This window comes from Mesocricetus auratus, unplaced genomic scaffold (assembly GCF_017639785.1).
Source record: "Mesocricetus auratus isolate SY011 unplaced genomic scaffold, BCM_Maur_2.0 Super-Scaffold_4256, whole genome shotgun sequence".
Classification (NCBI taxonomy): Eukaryota; Metazoa; Chordata; class Mammalia; order Rodentia; family Cricetidae; genus Mesocricetus; species Mesocricetus auratus.
In genome coordinates, this window is record NW_024429182.1 from 82,957,821 (window position 1) to 82,982,676 (window position 24,856).

General features: G+C 47.6%; 1 protein-coding gene across 16 annotated transcripts in view; it reads left to right on the forward strand.

The window, feature by feature from the left end:
* Plekha7 (pleckstrin homology domain containing A7) overlaps window positions 1-24,856 on the forward strand; it is a 189,976-nt gene that overhangs the window by 131,402 nt on the left and 33,718 nt on the right. For all 16 annotated transcript variants that reach the window (XR_005880910.1, XM_013117524.3, XM_013117526.3 and 13 more), the window contains 6 exons: window positions 3,288-3,360; window positions 4,525-4,625; window positions 8,065-8,240; window positions 17,703-18,173; window positions 23,604-24,126; window positions 24,447-24,533. Coding sequence is in view for 15 of the 16 variants with exons in the window: in XM_013117524.3 (XP_012972978.2) it covers window positions 3,288-3,360; window positions 4,525-4,625; window positions 8,065-8,240; window positions 17,703-18,173; window positions 23,604-24,126; window positions 24,447-24,533 (1,431 nt within the window). In the remaining variant the exon portion in view is untranslated. The remainder of the gene's footprint in view (window positions 1-3,287; window positions 3,361-4,524; window positions 4,626-8,064; window positions 8,241-17,702; window positions 18,174-23,603; window positions 24,127-24,446; window positions 24,534-24,856) is intronic.

Here is a 24,856-nt window from a genome sequence, read left to right on the forward strand (position 1 = left end):
TATTGGAGCCCAGGCCACAGTGTGAGTAGATGAGTCAGCCAGAACCCAGTTCTACGTTCACCCTCTGCCAGCGCTAGTGCCTTTGTTATTGTTTGGCTACAAATGCTATCTTTTCCTTGCCTGGGATGTATGGCTAGCGCCCTAGCACTTGGAAGTTCAAAGCCGCCAAATTCATCACTTGCTCTTTGCCCTACCCCCTCTCTGCCCATCCTCCCTCTAGCCACTTTTCCTGGATCTTATAGTCAGGAGTGCAGGGAGAGACCTCAACACCACCACCTACTCCTTCCTTTCTCATATCTGTTTAGCCAGGAACCATGGCAGTCCTGTCTCTTGAGGCTATCCTTCATCTTCATTATCTCCATACTGCCCTCATGGCTTTGTCTCTGATCTTTCAGCCAGCTCTGAGCTCCTAAATCCAGAACTATGTCTCCTTGGCCCCTTCCTTTTCTCCTGGTCATTCCTTCATTTGTGTGCTCCCCGTGTCTGTACCATGTTTTGTGGGGCTCACCTAGCATTTGCAAAGAGGTAAATTAAGTTTCCTCAGGAACTCATCATCTGCAGAGGGGAACAAAGAAGGCATCTTTCACATCACACTGTCACCCATCCCTAATCTATCACCTACCAGCATCTACAAGAGCCAGTCAGACTCCAAGAGCAATGATGCCCATTTGAGGAAAGCATCTGTGAGGGCTTTACTTTGTACACTGTACAGGAGCTGTTCCAGAGGCCCCTTCCCATGGAAGAGGAGTCCCAGATCCCTTCATCTGTCTCTGGTCATGTGTCTCCTTTCATAGTTCTGGGCTTGTCTGTTTTCTTACATGTCTCTCTTTATCTGAGTAATTATCCTATTTGATTTGTCCTATTAAATAAAGGATACTGGCAGGAAATGTGGCAGGGGAGGGAAAGGACTGTAAATAGTTCTCCCACCTCCCACCCCTTTTTGCTGCCCTGCCGCTGTAATGGGTCTGTTTAGAGTATTGCAGACTCACAGCAGAAGTAGAGCTGTGTTCTTGAAGCCCAGGAAGCAGCATTTGAACCATGAGATGGAAGATGGATTAATGCCCTACCAGTAAAAAGGAGGCAAATGCTATCTAGTCTGTAGAAATCGTTTGACCAGTCTGCAGGACATAGACTGACCATTGGATGACAACATCAAGTTAATTTGGTTTGGGTACTTTAGTGTGTTGGGGGGAGGGAATGCATGATAAACAAGCCTCATGTTGTATGTAGTGTTGAAAACTGTTCTTCTGTTTTAATTCAAGCCCACCAAAAACTTCTGACCAGGAAAGGGCTGTATTTTTATATGTATGAATATTTTGTCTGCATGTATGTATGTGCACCGTGCTCATGCCTGGTGACCATGGAGGCCAGAAAAGGGTACCTCATCCCTTGAAACTAGAGTGAAAACAGTTGTGAGCTGTCATGTGATTCTGAGAACTGAACTCAGGTCCCCTGCAAGAGCAGCAAACGCTCTTAACCACTAAACTATCTCTCCAGCTTTAAGGAAGGATTTTTTGTTTTGTTTGTTTTTTGAGACAGGGTTTCTCTGTATAACTGCCCTGACTGTCCAGGAACTCACTCTGTAGAACTCACAGAGATCCCACTGCCTCTGCCTCCTGAGTGCTGGAATTAAAGGTATGAGCCAACACCCCTGGCAGGGAAAGATGTTTTATCATCTAAACCCATCTCTGATATTTTCCTAGTCATTGGAGAAAACCGGTATATAATATTGCTATTTTCCTTGTAACCAAGTTTTTTGTTTGTTTTAGACTTTTATTATGAGAAAATTTGATTGCAAAGAGAATTCAGACCTTTACACCGAATAGAAAGAAAATAACAAAATCAGTCCTGTGGTAGAGAACAGAGTTGATTAGCTGAGAGCTTTGTCTCTATTACCTAACTTTAAATTATTCAATACTATGTAGATTCACTTTTTAATCAGAATAAATGTAGATATTTTATAGCCTAGATCCTAAAACAAAACCAAAATACTTCATTTTTAATAAGAATTTATTACCAGTAGTTAACTTCTATTTTTGAACTTTCCTTTCTAGAAGTAAATGGGTTATAATTTGTTCCTAGGAGACCAGAAAATCTTACTTCCTGCGATAAACTATCAGTGAGTCTAAGTTAATGTCTATTTAAATAGTAGTTATTCAATAAGACATTCATTGGAAAGGGGAGGGAATATAAGTCATCAGTTAGTCTAAGTTTAACATCCTGTTCAAAGAGTAGCTACTCAATAAGATATTCATTGGTTTATTGAAAATGGAGGAGAATTTTGGGGCAGAGACGTAGTGGCTCAGTTGATAGAGTGCACTCAGGGCAAACACAGGTCCCAGACTGGATCACAGGACTAGATAAAACAGGCATGGTGTTGCACACCTATAATCCCAACACGCAAGAGGTTGAAGTGGAGGATTAGAGGTTCAAGGTCATCCTTAGCTGTGTAGTGAGTTTGAGGCCAGCTTGGGCTACATGAGACCATCTCATTAAGAAATAAAGGAAAATAAAAGAGAGCAAAATAAAAGTAGAAGAGGTTGTGGTGGCATGTGTCTTTAGTCCCAGCACTCAGGAAGCAGAGACAAGTGTTTCTCTGAGTTTGAGGCCAGCCTGGTCTACAGAGTGAGTTCCAGGATAGCCAGGATCACACAAGGAAACCCTATCTCAATAAATAAATAAATAAACAAAACAAAAACAAAACAGGGAAACCCTGTCTAGATAGATAGATAGATAGATAGATAGATAGATAGATAGATAGATAGACAGATAGAAGAGAAGTGCTGAAAAGTTGCCTCCCTGGATAAGAGCACACACCACTCTTTCAGAGGACCCAAGGCCAGTTCTTAGCACCCACATCAGTGACTCACAAAAGCTATAACTCTAGCTCTAGGGGATCTAACACCCTCTTCTGGCCCCTGTGGACACACACACACACACACACACACACACACACACACACACACACACACACACACACAGATGGTGTTAAAATACATTTAAATGTTTAAACTTATTTTGGGATTGTCTGGGAATCTTTCTTGCATGTATATTTGTGCACCATGTGCGTGCCTGGTACCTGTGGAGGCTAGAAAAAGGTGTTAGATTTCCTGGGATTCCAATTACAGGTGGTTGTGAGTTGCTATCTGGGTTCTAGAAATTGAGCCTAGGCCCTCTGGAAGAGCAATTAGAGTGGCTATGGGCAGGTCTTGGCTCCGGAATCAGCTTTACGTGGTGGAGGGGTGGAGTATAATAGGCCGCCCTGACTGATTTTCTGTGCTTTGCAGGACAGCTCTGGCATGAGGCTGTGGAAAAGACGGTGGTTCGTGCTTGCTGATTACTGTTTGTTTTATTATAAAGGTGAGCTGGAGTTCAGAGCACCAAGGCTTAGACTTCTGTGTGCTAGAGAGACTGGTGAGGGAGTCCAAATGTGACCTTTCTCAAAAACCATTATTAGAGCAGTGGCTTGAACTACTTAGCCTGTTGCCTTGCAAAAGTGTCCACTGGTGTACATGACTGATGACTTCAGCTTTACCCATCTAGGCCCTGGAAGTTCAAGTTGTTGAATTCATGTAAGTAAGATTCAGTTATGGTCTCAAGACCCAGAGTCCTGTGGGGTTTTGCCCTACTTGGAAGTAGGCTACCTAGGAGACCCCTGGAGAGCTGGGTAGCAGTGGAATCACCCTGCCTAGGTGTCTCCAGTGGCACTGGACAGGACACTTGTGTTGAATTGCCCATTCAAGCATTTATGGAGCACTCTATAATGTCAGGGACTGGGCAGTGTGGAATCTCAAAATATGAAAGGGAAAGATGAATGTAGACTCTGCTGAGTGCTTTTGAAGACATCAAAGTCCTTAGGTTCTTCAGGGAAAACAACAAGTGATTGTCATTGGGAATTCTGGGAAGACATTTTAAAAGGCTTAGGATTTGCATTTGGCCTTTAAGGATGGGTAGTGCTTTGTCTTCATGGGAGGAGATAGAGATTACAAGAACACACTTGAGGAAAGTTCTAGATGCAGAAGGATGTGGAAGGACAGACACATCTGTGTGGGCCTGACCATGCTTACATAGGGATCATCCTAGTAGATGAGGCTCAAGAGGTGGGTGAGGGCCAGATGCAAAGGCCATCACATAAGGGTGGGGGCCTTGGGCTCAGTGTTGTGGCTGATGGAGAGGCATATGTGTCTGAGTTGAAGAGCAGCAGGGCTAACTCTGTCACTCTGCAGTGATGGATGGCGGTGAATGAAGGTAGTTGGAGAGAGGGTAGAGCAGAGGTGCCACTCTTGTCTCTGCTCCACAGCACGAGGCATACTGTCCTTCTACTGGCAGGGTGTGCAGAGAGTGCCCTCGGGACCCTTTCTCTGCCCTCGGGGAGAGTACCCCATGGGCCTCACTTCTGTGGTCCTGTTAGTGCATAGGTATTGGTAAGCTTTTGGTGCAAAGGAAGGAGACAGTGCAGGCTGGGGAGACGAGGCCTGGACAGGATTCCCAGAATGTTATTCTGATGTGTTTTTCCACCCAAAGACAGCCGAGAAGAAGCAGTTCTTGGGAGCATCCCTCTGCCCAGCTACGTCATCTCCCCGGTGGCCCCCGAGGATCGCATAAGCCGCAAGTACTCCTTTAAGGTACTGTCCTTCTGCAGTCATTCAGTCCATCTTAAGAAACAGTGTTCTCAGGAACACCTTCATGGATGCAGTTCCTTTTGTGGAGAAGGAAAGGAAGTTAGGAGGCTAGAGAGTCACAGACTCAGGCTAGCAAGGTGTATATGACTTAAGAATAAAATCATGGCCAGGCATGGTGGGCCCACATCTGTAATCCTAGTATCTGGGAAGCAGAGGCAGGCAGATCTCTGTAAGTCAATGCCAGCCTGATGTGGTCTATGTAGCCTATTGCTCTACTGTAGCCTAGCTAGGGCTACAAGTGAGATGCTGTCTTTCTGTTTTATTGTATTTTTTAAAAAGGTCATCACCCCAGCCATAAAGTGCAGCCCCTTCTATTCTGTAGCTCAGGAACTGCTCTGAAATCATTTTGTTCAGTGGCTTCTAGAATTATCTTGGGTGGACGGTTTTTCTTCAGAAAGTCCTCCCTTTCTGATACAGTAGTTCCTTTTCCGTTGCTGTGATAAACACCATGACCAGAAGCGGCTTATGGAGGAAAGGGTTTATTTTGGGGTTGCCATTCCAGAGGGATGAGTTTATCATATCAGGGAGGTGTGGCAGACAGGGAAGCAGACGTGGGAGCTGAATTCACATTTTAAACTGTAAGTGCAGACCAGAGAGGGGGAACTGGAAGTAGCTTGAGGCTTTTAATCTCAAAGCCTGCCCCCAGTAGCTTTCTTCCCAGCAAGGCTGCACCACCTCAGCCTCGTCAGACAGCACTCTTTGGAGCTAAGTGTTCAAATACCGGAACCTATGGGGGACACTTTTCATTCAAACTACCACACTGGGCCCGAGTAGCACTGAGGGTTAATAATTGGGGACTAGGAGAGACAGGCTTTGGAGTGGCATCATGGTGGTTTGTCATGGCTGTGTGCAGTTTATTTCCCCACTTGATTGCCAGGTGTGAGATAGATGCTGAGAAAGCTTCTTTTTGTGTCCTCATTCCTCCTTTCCATACTTCAGCCAGTGGTCTTTCCAAGATCTGATCACATTCTTTTGCAGCCCCAGTTTGGTTCCCTCGATCACGTCTCACTGATCTTGAACTGAACACCAACCCTTAATGTGACCTGTGAGGCCCTGAGGACCCCGCCCTGCCAGCATCATAGCCTCACCATGGGCCTCTCTTCCCTTTGCTCCCCCAAGCTGGCCATGCTGGCCTCATCTATGAAGATGTACACTAAGTGTTTTTGCTCTCGGGGTCTTTTCCTCTTATCTAGAAGAAGGCAGCTTGATTGTCCATTCTCAGATGAGAGATGAGTCCAGGTCAGGTGGTATTCCCTTAACCTCCTGTTCACAGTGTCCCAAACTGTGTGTGTGTGTGTGTGTGTGTGTGTGTGTGTGTGTGGTGTGGTGTGTGTGTGTGTGTGTGGTGTGGTGGCTACAGTAAGTATGCATGTATACACATTAAGAAGCCAGAGCAGGGCCGTAGGTATCTTCCTTTCTCGGTGTTCTCTTTATTGTTTGAGATAGGGTCTCTCACTGAACCAGATGCTCACCATTTTGACTAGGGTAGTGTCTAGTGAGTGCTGGGGATCCTCTTGTTTCTGCCTCCCAATGCCTAATAGTGGGGTTGTAGATACTCATGACCACATGTGACTTTCTGTGGGTTGTAGGTATTCAGACTCAGGTTTTCATGCCTGCAGAACAAGTGTGAGTGCCCATCACCTTCTATAAGGTTGTCCCTTTGCCTTCTAGTGCTTCTCACATAGTAAACACTCAATAGATGGTGAATTATTGTGGGGAAGTAAACGTGAGAGTCTGTCAGTCAGTTGGTGACCTTTGCATGCTCCTTTATTACCTATGTAGGTTCTTGCTGTCCTGGAATCTGATCTTGGGGTTTGAGAAGGGAGGATCTGGGCTTCCTTCTTAATATCATATTAGCACAGCCATGTCCTGGGGCAGATTGATTCTGACGTAGATGCTTCCTTACTCTCATCCTAGTTTCCTTTTGGTATAGCCTGACTTCTGTTCAGTCATACAGAGTTGCCTAGTAGGGTTGTGCTAGCTGAGGAGTCCAGGGCCTCTTGCTGGACCATGGATGCTTCCTCAGGCACAGAGCCCTTGGAGTTTAGCAACTAGGCACAAGCCTACTGGCAGTGACTAGAGAATAAGGTTCTGTGCTTGTGAATGACTCCTGTGGGGGCTGCATGCTTGCAGTGTGCCCTAATTGCTAGACAAGGTTGGCTCTCAGGATGCTTATAGTGCAGGAACTTGCTCTTTTGAAAGACCGCACTGGTGACTTCCCTGCGTTTGCATCTGATGGGCCAGTGACTGCCCTGGAACCCTCTGTGCTGGGCAAAGAGTCTTGGGCTTCATGGTTCAGGAGAGTCTGTCTAAGGATTTCCGCTGGCACGTGGTAAGGCGTGCACTCTTCTTGTTTTTATTGCCAAAGTTCCTGCCTGCTAAACCAGAGGGGAGTGAAAGGACACCTAAGACATATTAAGTGGGGATATGAGGTTTCTTCTGCTGACCGTTTTCTCTGACTAGTAGGGCGTGCCGTTTGTTCTAGATTCACATTACAGAATTGCCCACATTTTTGCATAGGACCTGTGAACATTACACAGAAAAGCCTGGCCTAGGAGTCAGACCAAGGTTCCAACTCTTCACTCAAATTCGTTCATTCAACAAATAGTGAGCATGTACCATATGCTGGCCACTATTCCTGGATATTAGTGGTGAACAAAATAGGAAAGTTCCCTTTTCATGTGAAGTTTGTAAAATGAGCAGTGTCTGGTGATGGTAAGTGCTCTAAGAACTGTTCCAGATGTGGTGTGTGGGAGAATTACCAACCGTTTCAGATTCATTTGCCTCACCTGCAAAACAGTTCTGTCCCAACATCTCTAGGCTGCTGGGGTTAAAAAGAGAGTAAAATTGTGGGCATACTCAGGAGCCACAGGTTGGGCGCTTTCATCTTTTTCACACCCTCTTCCTATGTAGATGGGGTGAGGTTTGAACTGCAAGGCTGAGAGGCAGACCCCTGCCTTCTCAGGCACAGGGTTCTGATGTTGTTTTCAACTGGAAGCCATCAGATTCTCTGATCTTTCTAGGCTTCCCACAAGGAGGCATGTATAGCTTTGCGGGACGGGGGGGGGGGGGGTAGTGGTGGTGCAAATGCAACAGGTACAGCGGAATCCCAGTCAGATGTTGGTCAGCGCTGCCCAGATCCACGGTGTCTTCTGAGAAGACAATAGCTGCTTCTTTTTGTATACATCACGTTTTATGCCAGTGGAAGCCCAGGAGACTGAGACACATCAGTGTCCGAGTCTGGCAATACTAAGAAAGTGGCATCTAGGTTGTGACATTTTTCAGATGTGAAGACAAGCTGGCTGACACTGGGACATCATCTAGCAGAGCATAGCCAGAGTGCCCCCTTATTCTTGCTAACCTGTCTGTCCTCGTGCTACAGGCTGTGCACACAGGAATGAGGGCGCTCATCTACAGCAGCACCACAGCGGGCTCCCAGACTGAGCACTCAGGCATGAGGACCTATTACTTCAGCGCTGACACCCTGGAGGACATGAACGCCTGGGTCAAGGCCATGAACCAGGCTGCACAGGTGCTGTCTCGGTCGTCACTGAAGAGGTCAGTCCTGATGGAGCATTCCCAGGGTGGGAGCTAGAAAAATTCCATGGGGCTATAGTTCCACTATGCATGCTGTGTTCAGGATGGTCATCTCTCTCAAGTGTATTCTAGAACAAGTGCTTCTAGGAGAATGTGCAAAGGCTAGCACATGTAGCTCGCTAGGCTGGAGGCTCCGCTAGACAGCACCTAACACCCTGCTGCCTATGCCATGGCTGCTTTGGATGCAAAACCATGGAACCTGACATATGTATGTTCTCAGATTTTTTTTATTTGTGGTAGAAGGGACAGAGATATTCCAGATCACCTTTCTAAGGTAACCTGTCCTAGGTTAATTGCTATCCTTTAAAATAACTTTCTGTTTATGGAATAGATGTGTATAAATATATGTGTATAAAGGTTAATTGCTATCCTTTAAAATAACTTTCTGTTTATGGAATAGATGTGTATAAATATATTACTTACGTGTGTGTGTGTGTGTGTGTGTGTGTGTGTGTGTGTGTGTGTGTGTGACTTTGGAGGTCAGAGGACAACTTTGGGAAGTTTGTCCTCACCTTCTGTGATGTGCATCCCAGGAATTGAACTCAGGTTGTCAGGATTGGTAGCAAGCACCTTCCCATTGGACCATCTTCCATGTTATTTTAAAGCATAAATATGAACATCCACATTATTTAATACCAGTAGACATATCACTGTATCTATTTGTATTCTGCTACTATAACAAAATACCCAAGTGTGGATAATATATAAAAGAAAGAGATTTATTCACCTTACATAAAGAAAAGAGGTTTACTCACCTCACAGTTTTGGAGGCTGAAGTCTAAACAGCATGGTTTGGAATCTATCATGAGCACCCATACACACACCAGTTATAATGGATCAAAGGCAAGTACACCGTGTTGGGAGCTCCTGCAAGAGGGAGACCAGCATCAGTCACTTTTGCTGTAGCATCTGCAATGGCCTAATTGCCTTGGCCTGGCACTAAGCCTCATGTCTTCTCCCATCACACTTGAGACCAGACTTCCATCCCATGAACTTCTAGAATAAAAGCCTCATCCAAACCCCGGTAAGTGTTTAATTTGTCACCAGTTGTGGCATCCCTGTGTGGTATCCACCATGTGTCTTCAGACATGTGCAAAGCCTTGGCCAGCTTCGAAGCGCATTTCCTAATGCTGCTCTCATAAATAGTCCTGTGTCAAAACCCCTCACCAGTTCTTCACATGTGACCTCCTCAGGCTGCTGGGTCAAAATATCACTCCTTTTTATTTTATGTAACCACCAAATTGTCTCTTAAGCAGCAAGATGTATTCTACTCGTGACTGTTGGCTCACATATCTTCACTGGTGGTCATTCTTACCAGTCTTTGGAGTTTACCGATCTGCTGTGTAGAGTCAGGTTATCTTTTGTTTTTTGTTGTGGTTTTTAACACATCATCTCACTTTGTAACCCAGCTTGCTTTGAACTCACAGTATTCCTCCTGCCCCAGCCTCCAAAGTACATAGATCCCAGACACCAGCCTCTGGACTCAAGCAGAGAATGCTATTGGCTATAACAGAAGAGAGCTATGGCTGAAAGTTCCATACACCCAGAACTTTGCAGTATTGATTCACTGGTCAAGATTTGGACGGCTCTATTCCTACCCAGTGAATTACCGTTGCTATCAGGTTTCGCAAAGGGATCCTTGTCATAAGCATCCTCTCTGAAAATTATACATTTTTTTTCTCCTAACAAACTCCTAGAATTCCTTCATATTTGTTCAAGAACCCTTACCTTTCACAGTTGGAAAAAATCTTGCCTTCTGAGTCAGAATAAAGACATGGTACCTTTTTCCCTTAGCAACCTGGGAGATGAAATGGCCAACCAAACAGACAGAGACTCAATAACTGGGTTTCCAGAATAAGATGTTCAGATATTTGGTTAGTTACAATGTTTTCTCAGGCAGGCCAGAGTCTTGCCTGTCCTCTAATTTGGTGATCCACTGACCCCCTCCCTCCCTGTTAGTGGTTGTGACCCTCACCCCTGCAGTGGCCTCCTGCTTTGTAGTTCTCACTCAGATCTTCTGTCCTGCACTTTGTTTAGGAATGGCAGCATCTACCAGTACTGTTGTTGCCGGTTACTCTGAGGGGATGGGGTTTAAGGCTTCAGGTACCTGAAGAGTTCAAGGCACACCAGCTCTAGAGCAGTTGGTGTGTGGTTCAGAGACTGTCATCCTCTCAGACTCTGGGCTGGATTCAGTCTTGGGCCCTGTGGGGAGGTACTGGGAACATCTGGATCTGAGGGGGAAGGACCTGTAGCACCCCCAGGCTCTGGCCATCCTGTTTGAAGCCCAGCAACAGAGCCAGGAGAGTCTTACCTTAGAAATACTGAGATGCATCCTCAGGCTGAACTCAGCCACACTGAGGCTTTCCATCATCCACAATGACCAGAGAAGGCACTCATTGATGCCACTGGCTTCTCAAGACACATGCCTCACCCCCCAGGACAAAAGTGGAGTCCTGTGGGCCACAGGGACTGAAAGTAGAAGTAAGGGCTTATTCCATAGGAAGACTGAGGGCATCAGGTTGAGGACCTGGAAATGGCTTGTTGGGGTGAGTGGCAAAATACCAGTAGCCATCACCCAGGCTGGCCAATGCACCCCTTGCCTCCTGCTGTAGCATTATCTTTTTTATTTTTATTTTATTTTGTGTGTATGGATGTTTTGCCTGTATGTATGTTTGTATATGCCTGGTGCCCTTTGGAAGTTAGAAGCAGGTGTTATATTCCCTGAAACTGGAGCTATAGATGGTTGTGAGCTGCTGTATGGATGCTGGGTATCGAACCCACATCCTCTAGAAAAGCAGCTAGTGCCCCCCAACTTCTGAACTATTTTTCCAGACTACCATCCCCCATTCCTACTGTTTCTAATACCTCCTCCCAGAGCTTAGTCCCTGCAGTCTTTCAGATGTGGGTTCAGATTCTAGCTCCCCTGCTGTCATGGTGTAAGAATTACTTGTATTTTTCACATGTCAGCTTCACAGTTCTTAAGGATTAAACACAGTTACTTAGCTAGTAGCCTAAGATGCAGTCAGTACTCCCTGCCAGACGTGCTGGCTTTTGTAGCTCCTGGTATAGTAGTAACACCATCCGCTCTTTTTTTTTTTCTGTGCACTCTTCCAGTTTCAGTGTGAGTGTTTGAGAGAATCACACTCTCTTCTTTGCTGGTGTATCTCCTACCAGTGTGCATAGCTCAGCTCCAGCTCCCTGAAGCCCTCCCCCTCCCTCTAGCCTTCTCCCAGGGAATTCCTTTTTGCACCTCCTCGACTACACCTGATTTTCATCATCATGTTTCCTATACAAGTGTCAGATCCCCATGATACTCACCTCACTTCCTGAGGTAGAAGGGGGATGAGGTCCCCTCCCCCGCCTCTGTGTGTGTGTGTGTGTGTGTGTGTGTGTGTGTGTGTGTGTGTGTGTGTGTGTGTGTCCATTTCTAAATTCTCACCATCACATCTGGACCTTGTCTGATTCCCCGGGGTCGTCTTGATGTCCATCTTTCCAGCTTGTCTAAGGATGCATTGTCTTTCCCAGAAAGCCAAAGCTCTGAGCAAGGAGGCCCATTTACATTTGCAGCTCACAAACCAACAGGTGAGAGCCTATCAGAAGCCACCTCAAGTCTCCTCAGCTTCCAAGCCATGCTTCCAGTCCTGTCTTAGAACTCAAGGGACTTACACTCTAGTCACCTTTTTCCTTGACAGGGATTTTGAAGATGGCATGTGTGTCCGGACCCTTACAAACTTACCTCTTGCCTTCCTTATTCTCTGTATCCCAGCCACCTAGATCACCTTGACCATAGACCCGCACATTTGTTCATCCATTCATCTTTTATTCTGCAAATGTTCATTGAAGGCATTTGATACTGAAATTGTAGTGGTAGGAGAGGTAGTGTCTGATGGCTGCATTTGAGAGTGGGGGAGAAGACATGCCATAGTCAGTAAGGTGACTTTTACCATGGTCTAAGCATGGAGGCAGTAGGACAGGGTGAGGGACCAGTGGATGGGGAGCAGCCACTTTTGTCTGAGTGATCAGGAAAAGCCTCTTTGGGTGAGGGCTGTGGAGAGGAGGCCTCATAGTACAAGGATGTAAGATGCACACAACTGAGGAAAAGCACATATGGAGCTAGTGGATGAAGTGGTGAGTAAAAGAACTTGCTGGGCAAGCCTGACTGGAGTTTGGTCCCCCAGACCCACATTAAAGGGGGATGGGGTAGCCAGATCCTGTGGCTTGCATCCGTGCCTCATCATCGTCGTCTTGAAAGCAGCCCATTTAGTGCCTGGCACAGAGTAAGTGTTCACTAAAATGCATGACTTTTTGGCTGGCTGTCCGGGCGAGCAGATGACTTGACAAACTAAACAGCTGGGAAACTTTTCTATGTGTAAATTTCTCAGACAGACTTGGTGCGGGGCTGGCAAGGTGGTTCAGCAGGTTGAGGCACTTATGTCCAAGCCTGTCAACCTGAGTTCAGTTCCCCAGGACCCACAAGGTGGAAGGAAAGAACCAACTCCAACAAGTTGTCCTTTGTCCTCCACACCTGTACAGGGATATATTGCTCCCCCAACACCCCCAAAAGAAAAAAGTTGGAAAGAACAGCGTACAATGTGAACACTGCTCTGGGATTCTCTGTAAGGAACCAGCCTTCTCAGAAATGGCCCCATATTCAAGCTCTCTGGACTTTCTTTGGCCTTCCAGACTGTTCACCCTGGGTGATGTATGGCTGGACAAGCCTCAGCAGAAGTACTTGATAGACACATTTTCAGCCCTGTGTCTGCAGATTTTGGAGTCAAATCTGATGGGGCTGGAGTCCCGTGTGTGTCACTGGTGCGGCATCCAGCACAAGGTTGCTCGCCTCTCTGAGCTTCACTGTCTTTAGCTGTAGTGAAGCTGACACCCAACCTGCAGGTTTGTGTGGTGAACAGGGAGAGGCAGCGAAGTGCTTTGCTCAGGGTTCTGCCTTGTGAGCAGCGAGCTTACAGTCAGCACTCCCATTGTCACTGTCCCTCCCTGCCTTTAGAGACACTGTGTTGTGAGTAACCCCATCCGGGGGTGTCCTGTCTCTCTAGGCATGGCAGAGTTGACTTGGCAGTGTGGTTGTAGGGATGAGAGATGGGCCTGGTCAAATTCCTGGCACAGGTTAGTCCTGGCATGTATGGCAACAATAGTATCAGCTTTAAAAACGTGTGTGACCCTGGCTGAGACTACTGTGGAGTTTTCAACTTCACCAGGGATTTTTGATGCAAGAGCTGGGTCGTTGCATGTGTTTTGTGACTCACTGGAGAGACAGCTGAAGGCAGCAGAGTGCCCTTAGCACAGTTCAGGTCTGCTGTTGCTAATTCAGGTAAAGTAGAGCCTGTTGAAGAGGGGCGAGAGAATTTCCCTGGGCCAGGGTGGGGGTGGGGGCTACCCAAGAGGAAAGAATAAAGTGACTCCTGTCTCCACTGCTCCCAGTGGCTCCTTCCTTCCATGCTAAGCACTAACCAGAGTGAAGGAACCTTCCTGTTGGCCTTCCAGGTACTCGCTGGTCTTTTGTACAAAGCTATGGATGGTGTCCAGGGTGGGTGCTCACTTTGAACTCACCTTCTTGTAAGATTGGGGGTCAGTGCTCAGGACTCCAGAAGCAACCCATTTGGGAAGGGTTTATGCTGTCTCAGCTCTAGACACCTGTGCTCTGGTGATCAGCCCTCTGAATGACATGGTCATTAGCGTGAGGGGATGCTTCACCCGTTCCTACCTTTCTGCTAAATTGAGCACTGCAGATTTCTTTTGTGACATGTCTTCTGATTTGAGAAGTTACATGATAAATTGTTGAGAATATAGAGAGACCAGGAGAAAACATGTTTTTTGGGGTGGGGTTTAAAGCCCCTGAGTTAGGAAGTTGTTAAATGTTGAAGTCAGGTAAGGCTAGAGTGCAGGAAACTGCTTTCCTACCTGAGCCACAGACTGAACATTTTGAGCATAACGATATCTCTTTAAGTCCTGGAAGCCATGAGGATAAGGAGCTTTGTAACTCCAAAGTCTTAGGGGTGAGAAGAGTGCCAGGTAGTGGGCAGACACTGCTCTTTCAACCACTCCCTAGAGGTTTATTCTGCAGGAAATTCTGGTGTTAATCCAAATCATAGATGCAATTGTCCCCCATTAAATTGATTTCTAGGCCGTATTAGCACGTGTGGGAGGGTATATGTATCCTCCTTTGTACATGTACAGTAAAAACCAAGATTCACTGTTATAAAGCTAGCTCTGAAATGAGAGGAGACCAGGAAACTCCATGACTTTGGGGTCAGCAGCATTTCCTTCAGCTCTGATACGTATGTGATAATGTAGTGTTTGTCTGACTGCTTATCTTTAGTGCCGGTAATAAGAAGATAGAGCTACTTGGAGATGGAGATAAGAGCCCAGTTGGTAGAATGCTTGTCTAGCAGGTGTAAACCTTGGGTTCAAGCCCTACCAAAGCATACACCAGTCTGTAATCACAGAAGCTTTGGGGTTAGTCAGACAGATCTTCCTCAACTACATAAAGAGTTTGAGGATAGCCTGGAAATCAAGAGACTCCTACCCACTTCCCCCACAAAAAAAGATACAGCTCTTTTGGTTTCCAAGCTGGGGTGACTACTTGGCAGTGTGGGAACACATGAAAGCATAGAACCACTGTGACTCTCCCAGGGATGACCCAGAGGCAACTGAGCTTTCATCAGCTCAGAGGCAGCTGTACAGCCCAGCCTGTAAGGATGAGAGACAGTGATGAGGACAGAGACCAAGGTCAGCAGCTCAAAGGCACTGGTGGGGTCCGCTGACAAAGAGGAGAGGAACAGAAGGCTGGTCAATCCACTCAAGTGTCCAGTGGAACAGAACTCCTCTGTGAGCTTACGCTAAGGCTTGATTTTAAAATATTTAGTGTGTGTGTGTGTGTGGGTGGTGTATATGAATGCAGGTGTGCTTGTGGTATTCATAAGGCAACTTCCTGGAGTTGATTCTTTCCCTCCACCATGTGGGTTCTGGGGATAGCACTCAGGTTGCTAGTGTTGACAAGTAACTGTACCTGCTGAGCCCTCTTACCAGCCCAAGAATTACTTTTTTTAAGCATAGGTCCCTGAGTGTTTTCCTATTGCCAGGGCTTATAGACCACTGGGTTGGAATGGACAGTACCTCAGATCACTCCTAATCCATCATTATAATGAGATGTAACATGAACCTACCATGTACATGGGAAGGGGCATTTACTGGGTCACAATGAGCAAGATCAGTGATACGTCTGTTTGGGTGTGACTGCATGTGAGACCTCAGGCTGAGTCCTCAGGACTTGCTTGGCTTCCTTCAAACAGCGCCTCCTACAGAGGCAGCATGAGCTCAAGCCAGGGTCAGAGAACTGACTCTTGACTAGCCTGGACTGGGCTATTGACCTCCCTCTGAACCAGTCCTGAGACTTTGGAGCTTTGGCAGAAAAAGAAATACGAAAGTCAGCAGCACCCAAAACAAAGTGGACACAAAGTGGGGAAGGGTGAGCCCAAATGAAGGCAAATGTTGTCCGACAGGCAGTGGGCAGAAATATGTGTTGGAGAGGGAAGATGTCTGTCAATATGAATAAAATGATATATGAACCAGGAGTGGTGGTATAATGCTATAAAGGAAGAGACTCTATTTTAAAGCAACAGAAAAGGAGGCACAGGGCTGGCAAGGTGGGTCAGCAGGTGACGTGCTTGCCACCAAGTCTGACAATCTGAATTCTACTCCCAGGAGCTACATGGTAAAAGGAGAGATCTTACTATTGCAAGTTGTGCTCTCACCTCTACACACGCATCATGACACATGTGCACATACAAAAAATAGGTAAACAAACAAACAATAAAAAATTGTAGAGTAGCCAGGCATTGGTGGCACACGCCTTTAATCCCAGCACTCAGGAGGCAGAGGCAGGCGGATCTCTGTGAGTTTCAGGCCAGTCTGGACTACAGAGTGAGTTCCAGGACATCCTTCAAAACAATACAGAGAAACCCTGTCTCGAAAAATCAAAAAAAAAAAATTGTAGAGTGAAGACAGAGGTTTCTGTTCCGCCGGGACCCACAGCTGTTTAGACCTAAAAAAATACTCTGAAGCTTATATTCTAAACTGTTTGACTGATGTCTCAGGCTTCTTACTGAGAAGCTTTGTCTTAATTATTATCCCATTTCTATTAATATATATTTCCACGTGGTCTTGGCTTACTGGAGAATTCCCAGGTGTCCTATCTTCCCAGTATATATGGTGTCTCTCCGTGGAGATTCACTCCCCATTCCCCCTTCCTCGTCTGGTAGCCTATAATTCCCACCGGGCTACTGGCCAGTCATCATTTATTGATCAACCAGTAAGAGAAACATATATTCACAGCATACAGAGGGAAATCCCCCATCAGTAGAGAAGGCGGGAAGTGGTGGTACGTATCTTTAATCCCAGCACTTGAGAGGTGGAGACGGGTGGAGACGGGTGGATCTCTGAGTTCAAGCTGAGCCTGGTCTACAGAGCAGGGCTAAGCAGGGCTCTGTCTTGGAAAAACAAAACAGAGCAAACAATTATAGAGAAGTACAGAACAACTTTGTTTTCGTATAACTTGGGATTCCTGTGGAGAAGGCACTCGAACACGGACAGTGTTGAGCACGACTGCTTTGCTTGGATCTGCCCACAGTTAGTCCTGTACACGTGAAGCGGCCCTTCTGCTGGGAATTGCATTTTTTCCCATCCCCTAGACTAGCTTGAATCTGCACTCGCTCTGGAAAGCTGAGGTTCTCGGTGCTCACAGGGCTCTGGCCACCATGTTATAAGTACAGCAGTGTTCTGCTGTGCGCTCCCAGGTCAAAGTGGAGACAGTCATGGCGGAGCCATCATAGAGCCATGGATCTGAAGGGCAGGACCTTTTCATCGTGGAGCACAGGTAGACTGATGCCCCGTCTGAGACCCTGCTCGTGTTTCCACCTATGCCGGAGTGACCCCGTCTGACTCCAGTGAGCCGTTGTTCTGTCTTGAGTGATGGGGCGGCATACTAGGACCTGTCCCTTGGAGGCTTTCAGTGTGGGCAAGCCTTGACAGAAGAGCTCCGCCCAGTGTCACAGAGCCCCTCATCTAGCCTCAGTTCACCCAGCTGTCACCCAGTTCCTTTCCTCACACCTGTCAGGCTTGTGTGTATGTGGGGGGGATGGCAGTAGGAGGCAGAAGCCAAAGTGTGTGGCTCTGGAGTGGCAGTTTCAGTGTGATGGTAGTGTCAGGGCGCAGTTCCTTTTACACCGAGGGAGTGTGTCAAGGTGGCTTTCTGGAGGAGGTGGTATCTAAGCCAAGTTCCCACAGCAGGACAAAGGATGGGCATGGGACAGGGGGTGGGAGGGAAGGGGTGTTCCAGAGATGAGTATAAAATGCTACTGGGGAGTCGTGTCTATAGTTTGACTGAATGTGATCCTGCCGTTACAGGGACATGGACAAGGTGGAGCGTCAGGCCGTGCCACAGGCCAACCACACCGAGGCCTGTCAAGAATGTGGCCATGTGGGACCTGGGCACTCCAGAGATTGTCCTCATCGAGGCTATGAAGACTCCTTTGGCTTCGACAGGAGGGAGCCAGAGGAGGAACGTTTCCGTTCTCAAAGGGACCCACTGGAAGGTAGACGGGACAGGAGCAAGGCCAGGTCTCCATACTTGCCAGCTGAGGAGGATGCCTTGTTTGTGGATCTACCCGGTGGGCCCCGAGGCCAGCAAGCACAGCCACAGCGGGCCGAGAAGAATGGCATGCCACCTGTCTCTTACGGCCCAGGAGAACAAAATGGGACCAGTGGGTACCAGCAGACTGCTCCTTCCAGGACCAACCCAGAGAAACACAGCCAGAGGAAGACCAACCTGGCCCAGGCAGAGCACTGGGCAAAGACTCAGAAGGGGGATGGCAGGAGGTCAGTCATGGTGTTGAGGTGCTGCTAATTAACATGATGATGGTGTGCGTGCGCGCGTTCATGTATGTATGTGAATAGCTGTCGGTTCCCCAGTACCTGCTCCGCTAATTAACTTCTCTGCCTCTATGAGAATACTCTTAACAGCCCTCCAAGGAGGGGCGATAGCTTTCATTTACAGACCAGAGAAATGGGCTTGGAGAAGGGAAGCAGCCTGCCTAGGACACACAGACTAGTGGCAAGGTCAGAGTTTAAACTGTGGTCTGAGCCTTTGCCCACCAAGAGGACACAGAGATGGCCAGCCAGCGGTGTCAGTAACTAGTGGACTCTTACACTATTGCCAGCCCCTCTGCTCCTGGGAAGTCGCTGTCTGTAGACACTTGAGAGCACTGAGGCCCAGCTGTGAACTCCAGATGCCTGGAGGAGTCCAGGGAGGAGCCCAGGCACTAGAGGCACTTGTCAGGGAGTACAGGCTGTCCCTCTGTGACTCTGGAAGCTGGCACTGCTCTTGGGAGAGGATCTGCAGCCTGTTGTCAGAGGTGGGCATGGTGTCGTGTATGCCTGTCCCACGTGATGAGGGAGAGTGGCTGGTGAAGAAACTATATGGAAGAACTTAACTTAGAGACATGGCTGTGGGACTGACCAGAAGGGGAAGCCTTCTGGGTTGTAACTAAGGTACTTGCCCCTTCTCCCTAGGAAAGAGCAGGTGTCAGCTCTGTTTATTTAAATGTTGTGTCTTGCTGAAAACAAATAGCTGTGGCCCAGAACAGAGGGAAGTGACATTGTTGTCCTTGGTGCTGAGCCAATGGTATATAGTTGAGACTGTGCTGACCTCATTGCCACTGGACAGAGTCATAGTGGCAGTGGAAGGAAGGCTGTTAGATTGCTTTGGTCCACATGGGGCACTATTTCTAACTTACCCCTGTGTTTTGAGATACATCTCTGTCACATTTCTTATCGTTTAACTCTGTTGGAATGGGCTCAGCAAGAGTGTCACATACTCCGAGTCCCGGCATGTGCCAAGGGCTTGTTTTTGACATGCTAGCCTTCTATCTCTGCCCTCACTCAGTGTTTAAAGTAAAGCGTGCTTGTAAAATAAAAGGTGGGGCGGTGCCAGGCACTAAAGTGCATTTGAGGGAACACAGTAGGAAATGAAAGACCTGCGTGATTAGTAGGAAGCTAGGGTGAGAGATTTCTGCAGTGAGCATGAATGGTCACACAAGTTGACCTTATGCTTTGGCGTGACTGTATCTTGAGCAACTTTTCTCAGGATATCCTGTTCAACTTTTCTCTTCTTGGAGCCACAGAGCAGGTAAGAGATCAGGAACTCCTGATCCCTGTCTGTGTAAGGCCAGGCTGGACACACATCTGTTGTCAGGGCGGAGCTGCCCCAGGAGCTGTTCCTGGGACCTGTCATGTCCCTCCCTCCATCAGCCAGTTAATATAGTTTGGCTGCAGGAGCTAGTGGCCATCATCATACTCGTATCTGAGGTTACTCCAAATGGCAGACAGTGCGTAAAAGGAAAGCATGGACTGGAGGATGGGCTCAGGGTTTGGGGCACTGCCTGGGGGGTGGGGGACTGTGGCCATCTAAACATGGTAGGCGGGTGCTGTAGAGACAGAGGGACTTGGCTGGGACATACTTTGCATACTTTGAGTTTTGCTTCAGGCAGAATAAACAATGGTTATGAAGTCCTGCCCTCTGGGGGAGCCCCATGCCACCACCTCTGAGGATTTGGGTGCTGCCACAATCAGACACTGGCTTTGGGAAAATGAATGAAAAGTCTCTGCCACCTAGTGGCAAGCAAACATACTTGCATTCTAGACAGGTTTGGGTTGAAGAGATTTTAGAATTCCCTCAGCCGCGTGAAAAGAAACTGTCAAAGGGAAGCTACCATATCTGATGGCACCAATTTCTACTCTTCATAGTGATCTAGTCAGAGGTTCTTACCATCTACATTTTATAGGAAGGGAAGTGAGACTCAGAAAAGACACAGACCTGAGGTCAGACAGATTTAATAGGCCGTTAGATAGCACTTTTCAACCTCAGGGGCCTGTTTAAACAGGGTCAGTGCACTCTGCTGGAAGTTAGCATTCATAGGTCTAGTGGGGCTGAAAAATCTACATCTTAAAACTATATTTTAGAGAGGGTCTTGAACCCAGGGCTTTGTGCATGCTTGGCATGACTCTTAGTAACTGAACTATATCCCTAAACCTATATTTAAAAGACTTTCAGATTTATTTTATATGTATGAATGTTTTGCCTGCATGTGTGTGTACCATGTATATTCTTGCTGTATTCAGAGGTCAGAAAAGAGTCAGAGCCCCTGGAACTGGAGTTGCAAATGGTTGTGATTCACTGTATATGTGCTGGGAATTGAACTCAAGTCCTTTGCAAGAGCAGCCAGTGCTAAGGCTTCCTTCCAGCTTGTCCTTTTAACAAAAAAAGAATAATTATGGAGTTAGTGCCCATACCAGGCAAGCCCAATGTTAGGGCACAGACAGATGGACCTAGGAGCTCACTGGCCTGCCAGCTTAGTCAGAACAAGTTCTAGGCCAGTGAGAGACACTGTCTCAAGGGAACAGACAAAGAGTGTTAGAGCGGGATACTTCATGTCGTCCTCTGATCTATGCACATGTACATGGGTATGCACACCCCAACACACGTGCACACACACACGTGATCATGCATCTTTAAAAAGTAATAATTATATATTGATGGGATAGTTGGGGCATTTGGTATATGCATACATTGTGAAGTAGTTGAAGCAAGCAAATTAATGCTCGTCACCTCACCCACACATCCTTATGTGTGTATGTGGTGAGAATGCTCAGTCTTGAAGTATATATTATTAACTGTGGTCACCACATTCACCACGTTGTGCAGTGGGGGCTTTGCACACACTGACCAGCATCTCCCTCTTTATTTCAGCCATCCCCAGGTCTGGTAACCACAGCTTTACTTATTGCTTCTCTGCATCCCACATAGAAATGAGGATGTACAGTGTCTGGCAGGAACCTGCCTTTAGAACAAGGCCTTGGGTGTTGCTGCTGCCACTGCCTCCATTGACCATATAGAGTTAACCATCGACACAGAGTAATGTCTGACACACTGCAGTGCGCTGTTATAAGTTTGCTATGTGAAGTTGGTAAGACAGAATCAGGGGGGCTGGAGAGATGGCTCAGTGGTTGAGGGCACTGACTGCTCTTCAGGAGGATCCAGGTTCAATTCCCAGCACCCACATGGTAACTCACAACTGTCTAACCCCAGTTCCAAGAGATCTGACATGTATGGCAAAACACAATGCAGATAAAATTAAGGAAAAAAAAAAGATGATTTGAACTGAGGCTTCTGTAACCCCAGAGCCTGTTCTCTTTAAAAACACTACACTGCCTTGCAGATTAAACTAAAAAGCAAACAAAAAGAATGGATTTTTTTTTTTTTTTGGTTTTTCAAGATAGGGTTTCTCTGTGTTGCTTTGGAGCCTGTCCTGGAACTCACTCTGTAGACCAGGCTGGCCTCAAACTCATAGAGATCCGCCTGCCTCTGCCTTCTGAGTGCTGGGAAAAAAGAATGAATTGTGTGTGTGTGTGTGTGTGTGTGTGTGTGTGTGTGTGTGTGTGTGTGTGAGAGAGAGAGAGAGAGAGAGAGAGAGAGAGAGAGCACATAAGCAGGCATATGAGAATACCACAACGCATACACTGCATACACAGCAGTCAAGACAACTTTTGAGAGTCTGTTCTTTCCTGCCACTGTGGTTTCTGGGTATTGAGCTCAAATTACCAGGCCTGCGTAGCAAGCACTTTTCCCAATAAGTCATCCATCTCACTGGCTATAAACTTTAGTTTTTTACATTTATGTTATAGATGTTTTGCCTGCATGTGTGTCTATGTATCACCACACATGTCTGGTGCCTATGAATGTCAGAAAGAGGGAGTTAGATCTCCTGGAACGGGAGCTACAGATAGTTATGAGCCCTTTGTGAGTGTCACTGGTGAGTCATCTCTCCAACTTCTAGACTTACTATGTGGCAGAAGATGACCTTGAACTTCTGATCCTCCTACCTCCATCTCCCTATTACTGGGATTATAGGTATATGCCACCACAGCTGGCTTGGATTTTAATCTTCAAAAAGATTCTATATTTTGTCGCTTGCTGATTTTTTCCTCTGTCTCAGGAAGTGCAATGGTTAGTGGTAATATCTTTCAGTCATACCTGCTTTCTGATGGGTTGGTTGTTGCAACATGATTTTCTCACTCCATGGAGTCCCATTTCTGTCCTTTAAGAAGGCTTGGCTTGGCTGAGGAAGAAATGTCTTGGAAAAGTCCTATACTGAAACAACATGCTAAACAATAGACACATGGCAGGCTGTGGCCCTGGGAGGAGAAATGATGTGGGCTATTGTCCTGGCGAATGAGTACGGTTTGAATAAACAGGCCTTGGGAAGCCTGGATACAGAGGGAAGAGCAGTGTTGTGAGGACCAGAGGGAAGCAGACATCCTGGGTCTCAGCCATGGCGGGAAGGGAGGAGTGACAGGAAGGCGCACTCCCTGCTAAGGATCTTCTGGCTAGGCCATAAAGGATGCATTTTCCCTTACTGACCTCATTAGTTCTCAGAAACCCTAGATGAGACAGTAATGCTACCTCACATATAGGTAGGGAAACCGAGGCTCAGAGCAGTCAGTAAGCCTCCTGGGGTCATATATGCCATGTATGGTGGAGTTGAGATTAGAACCTAGGGCGGGCTACTCCCTACTTTTGTTTTTTGTAGTGAGAAGTTACTGAGGTGGGGGAGCTCTCTGATGGGCAAAGGGATGCTCATGAGGGGGTTCCTTCATCAGTTGCACTCTAGGCTACTGGCCCACCTCAGCTTGATGTCAGCCCTGGAAGGAACAGTGAGAAAACAGCAGGGTTGCAGATGTTAGAACAGAGCCAAGGATTTAAATGTTATATAGACAGCAGGGAGCTGAGGAGGTTGGGGCATGTTAGAGTGGTCAGATCAGGTGATCATGTACAGGAAACACATTAGGAAGCCCTCAGAGTTGTCAGGAACCAGTCTCTTTGAAGGGTAGCAAAGGGAAGAAGACTCCTGCCATTTTCTCTGTGAGCTTCCAGGGTTGGCGCTAGGCTCCCAGGCAGGAGAGAACTGGGAGGCCTTCCCAGATCCACAGACATTGTCATTGGCAACTGGCAGGAGAGGAGAGGCAGCTTAATTGCACTGTATTAGGAGTGATGGACGAGGAACAGCATGGTTGTCCTGGCTGTCAGAGAAAACTGCCTCTGGTGTCTTCTTCAGTGAGAAGCCCAATGTGTCTGCTTCAGTCATTGTTTGGGGTCCTCACAGTCTCTTCAGCAAGCTGACCTTGTGGATTTCCTTATCTGCATTGCCTTGCATGATGGCCTGACATGCTCTCTCTCTCTCTCTTTCTCAGCTTGCCCTTAGACCAGACACTTCCTCGCCAGGGTCCCAGTCAGCCCCCGTCCTTCCCAGAAAACTACCAGACTCTTCCCAAGAGCACTAGATATCCTTCTGGGAGCTCTTCACCCCCTCCCCGGAACCTGCCCAGTGACTACAAGTACGCACAGGACCGAGCCAGCCACCTGAAGATGTCCAGTGAGGAGCGTCGGGCACACAGGGACGGCACCGTGTGGCAGCTATACGAGTGGCAGCAGAGGCAGCAGTTCCGGCATGGCAGCCCCACAGCACCCATCGGAGCTGGCTCCCCAGAGTTCACTGAGCAGGGCCGCAGCCGGAGCCTGCTGGAGGTGCCCCGCTCCATCTCCGTACCTCCATCTCCTTCTGACATCCCTCCTCTAGGGCCTCCCAGGCCCTTCCCACCCCGGCGGCCACATACACCAGCAGAAAGGGTCACAGTGAAGCCGCCCGACCAGAGGAGGAGTGTGGACATCTCACTGGGGGGTTCTCCCAGGAAGGCACGGGGTCATGCTATCAAGGTGAGGCCCAGGAACTTCTGCCAGGTGACTGGGGTGTGACATTGAGAGACAATCACTCAGTGGCTTCCTGGCCACCTACAAGACAGGAAAAGGTGTTGGTGTTAGTCAGTTCATTTACCTCTAACAACCCAACTGAGGTTTAACTCCAGGGACTGTTCAGTTTGCTGTGCTGTGCCCAGTAAGGAAGGTGGTGTGCTCATTTTGGAGACCAGGCACCCAGAGTTGAGACAGGCGGAAGGGCACATGGTAGGTGGGCCTGGAGGTGAGTGACTGAGGTTTCCTTGCCTGGCCTCAGTCTGGCTTCTCCTTGTCTGTTACAGAACTCCTCTCATGTGGACCGGCGTTCCATGCCATCCATGGGCTACATGACCCACACAGTCAGCGCTCCCAGCTTACATGGAAAATCGGTAAGCAGCCCCTCACTTCCCTCCTCAGGTGATTGGCATGCCGTGGCATATGAGACCCTAGCCCATGGTATCCCTCCCTCAGAGCTGATTAATTGCAGCCCACAGGGCAGCATTTAACCCTTTCCTAGTGATGAGGAGAAAGAGAGGCCCATGACTCACTCAGGCTTTGTAGCAGGCCTCCAAAGACCGAGGAAAGTGGAGGAGAACATTGGGCTGGTCCCCAATTTGGATTTTGCCAGAAGTATATTCTAGCTACTTGCTTTCTCCTTTAGCATCCCTCCCTTCTTCCCTGGCCTTCACTGTGATTGGTTAGCAACTGTCCC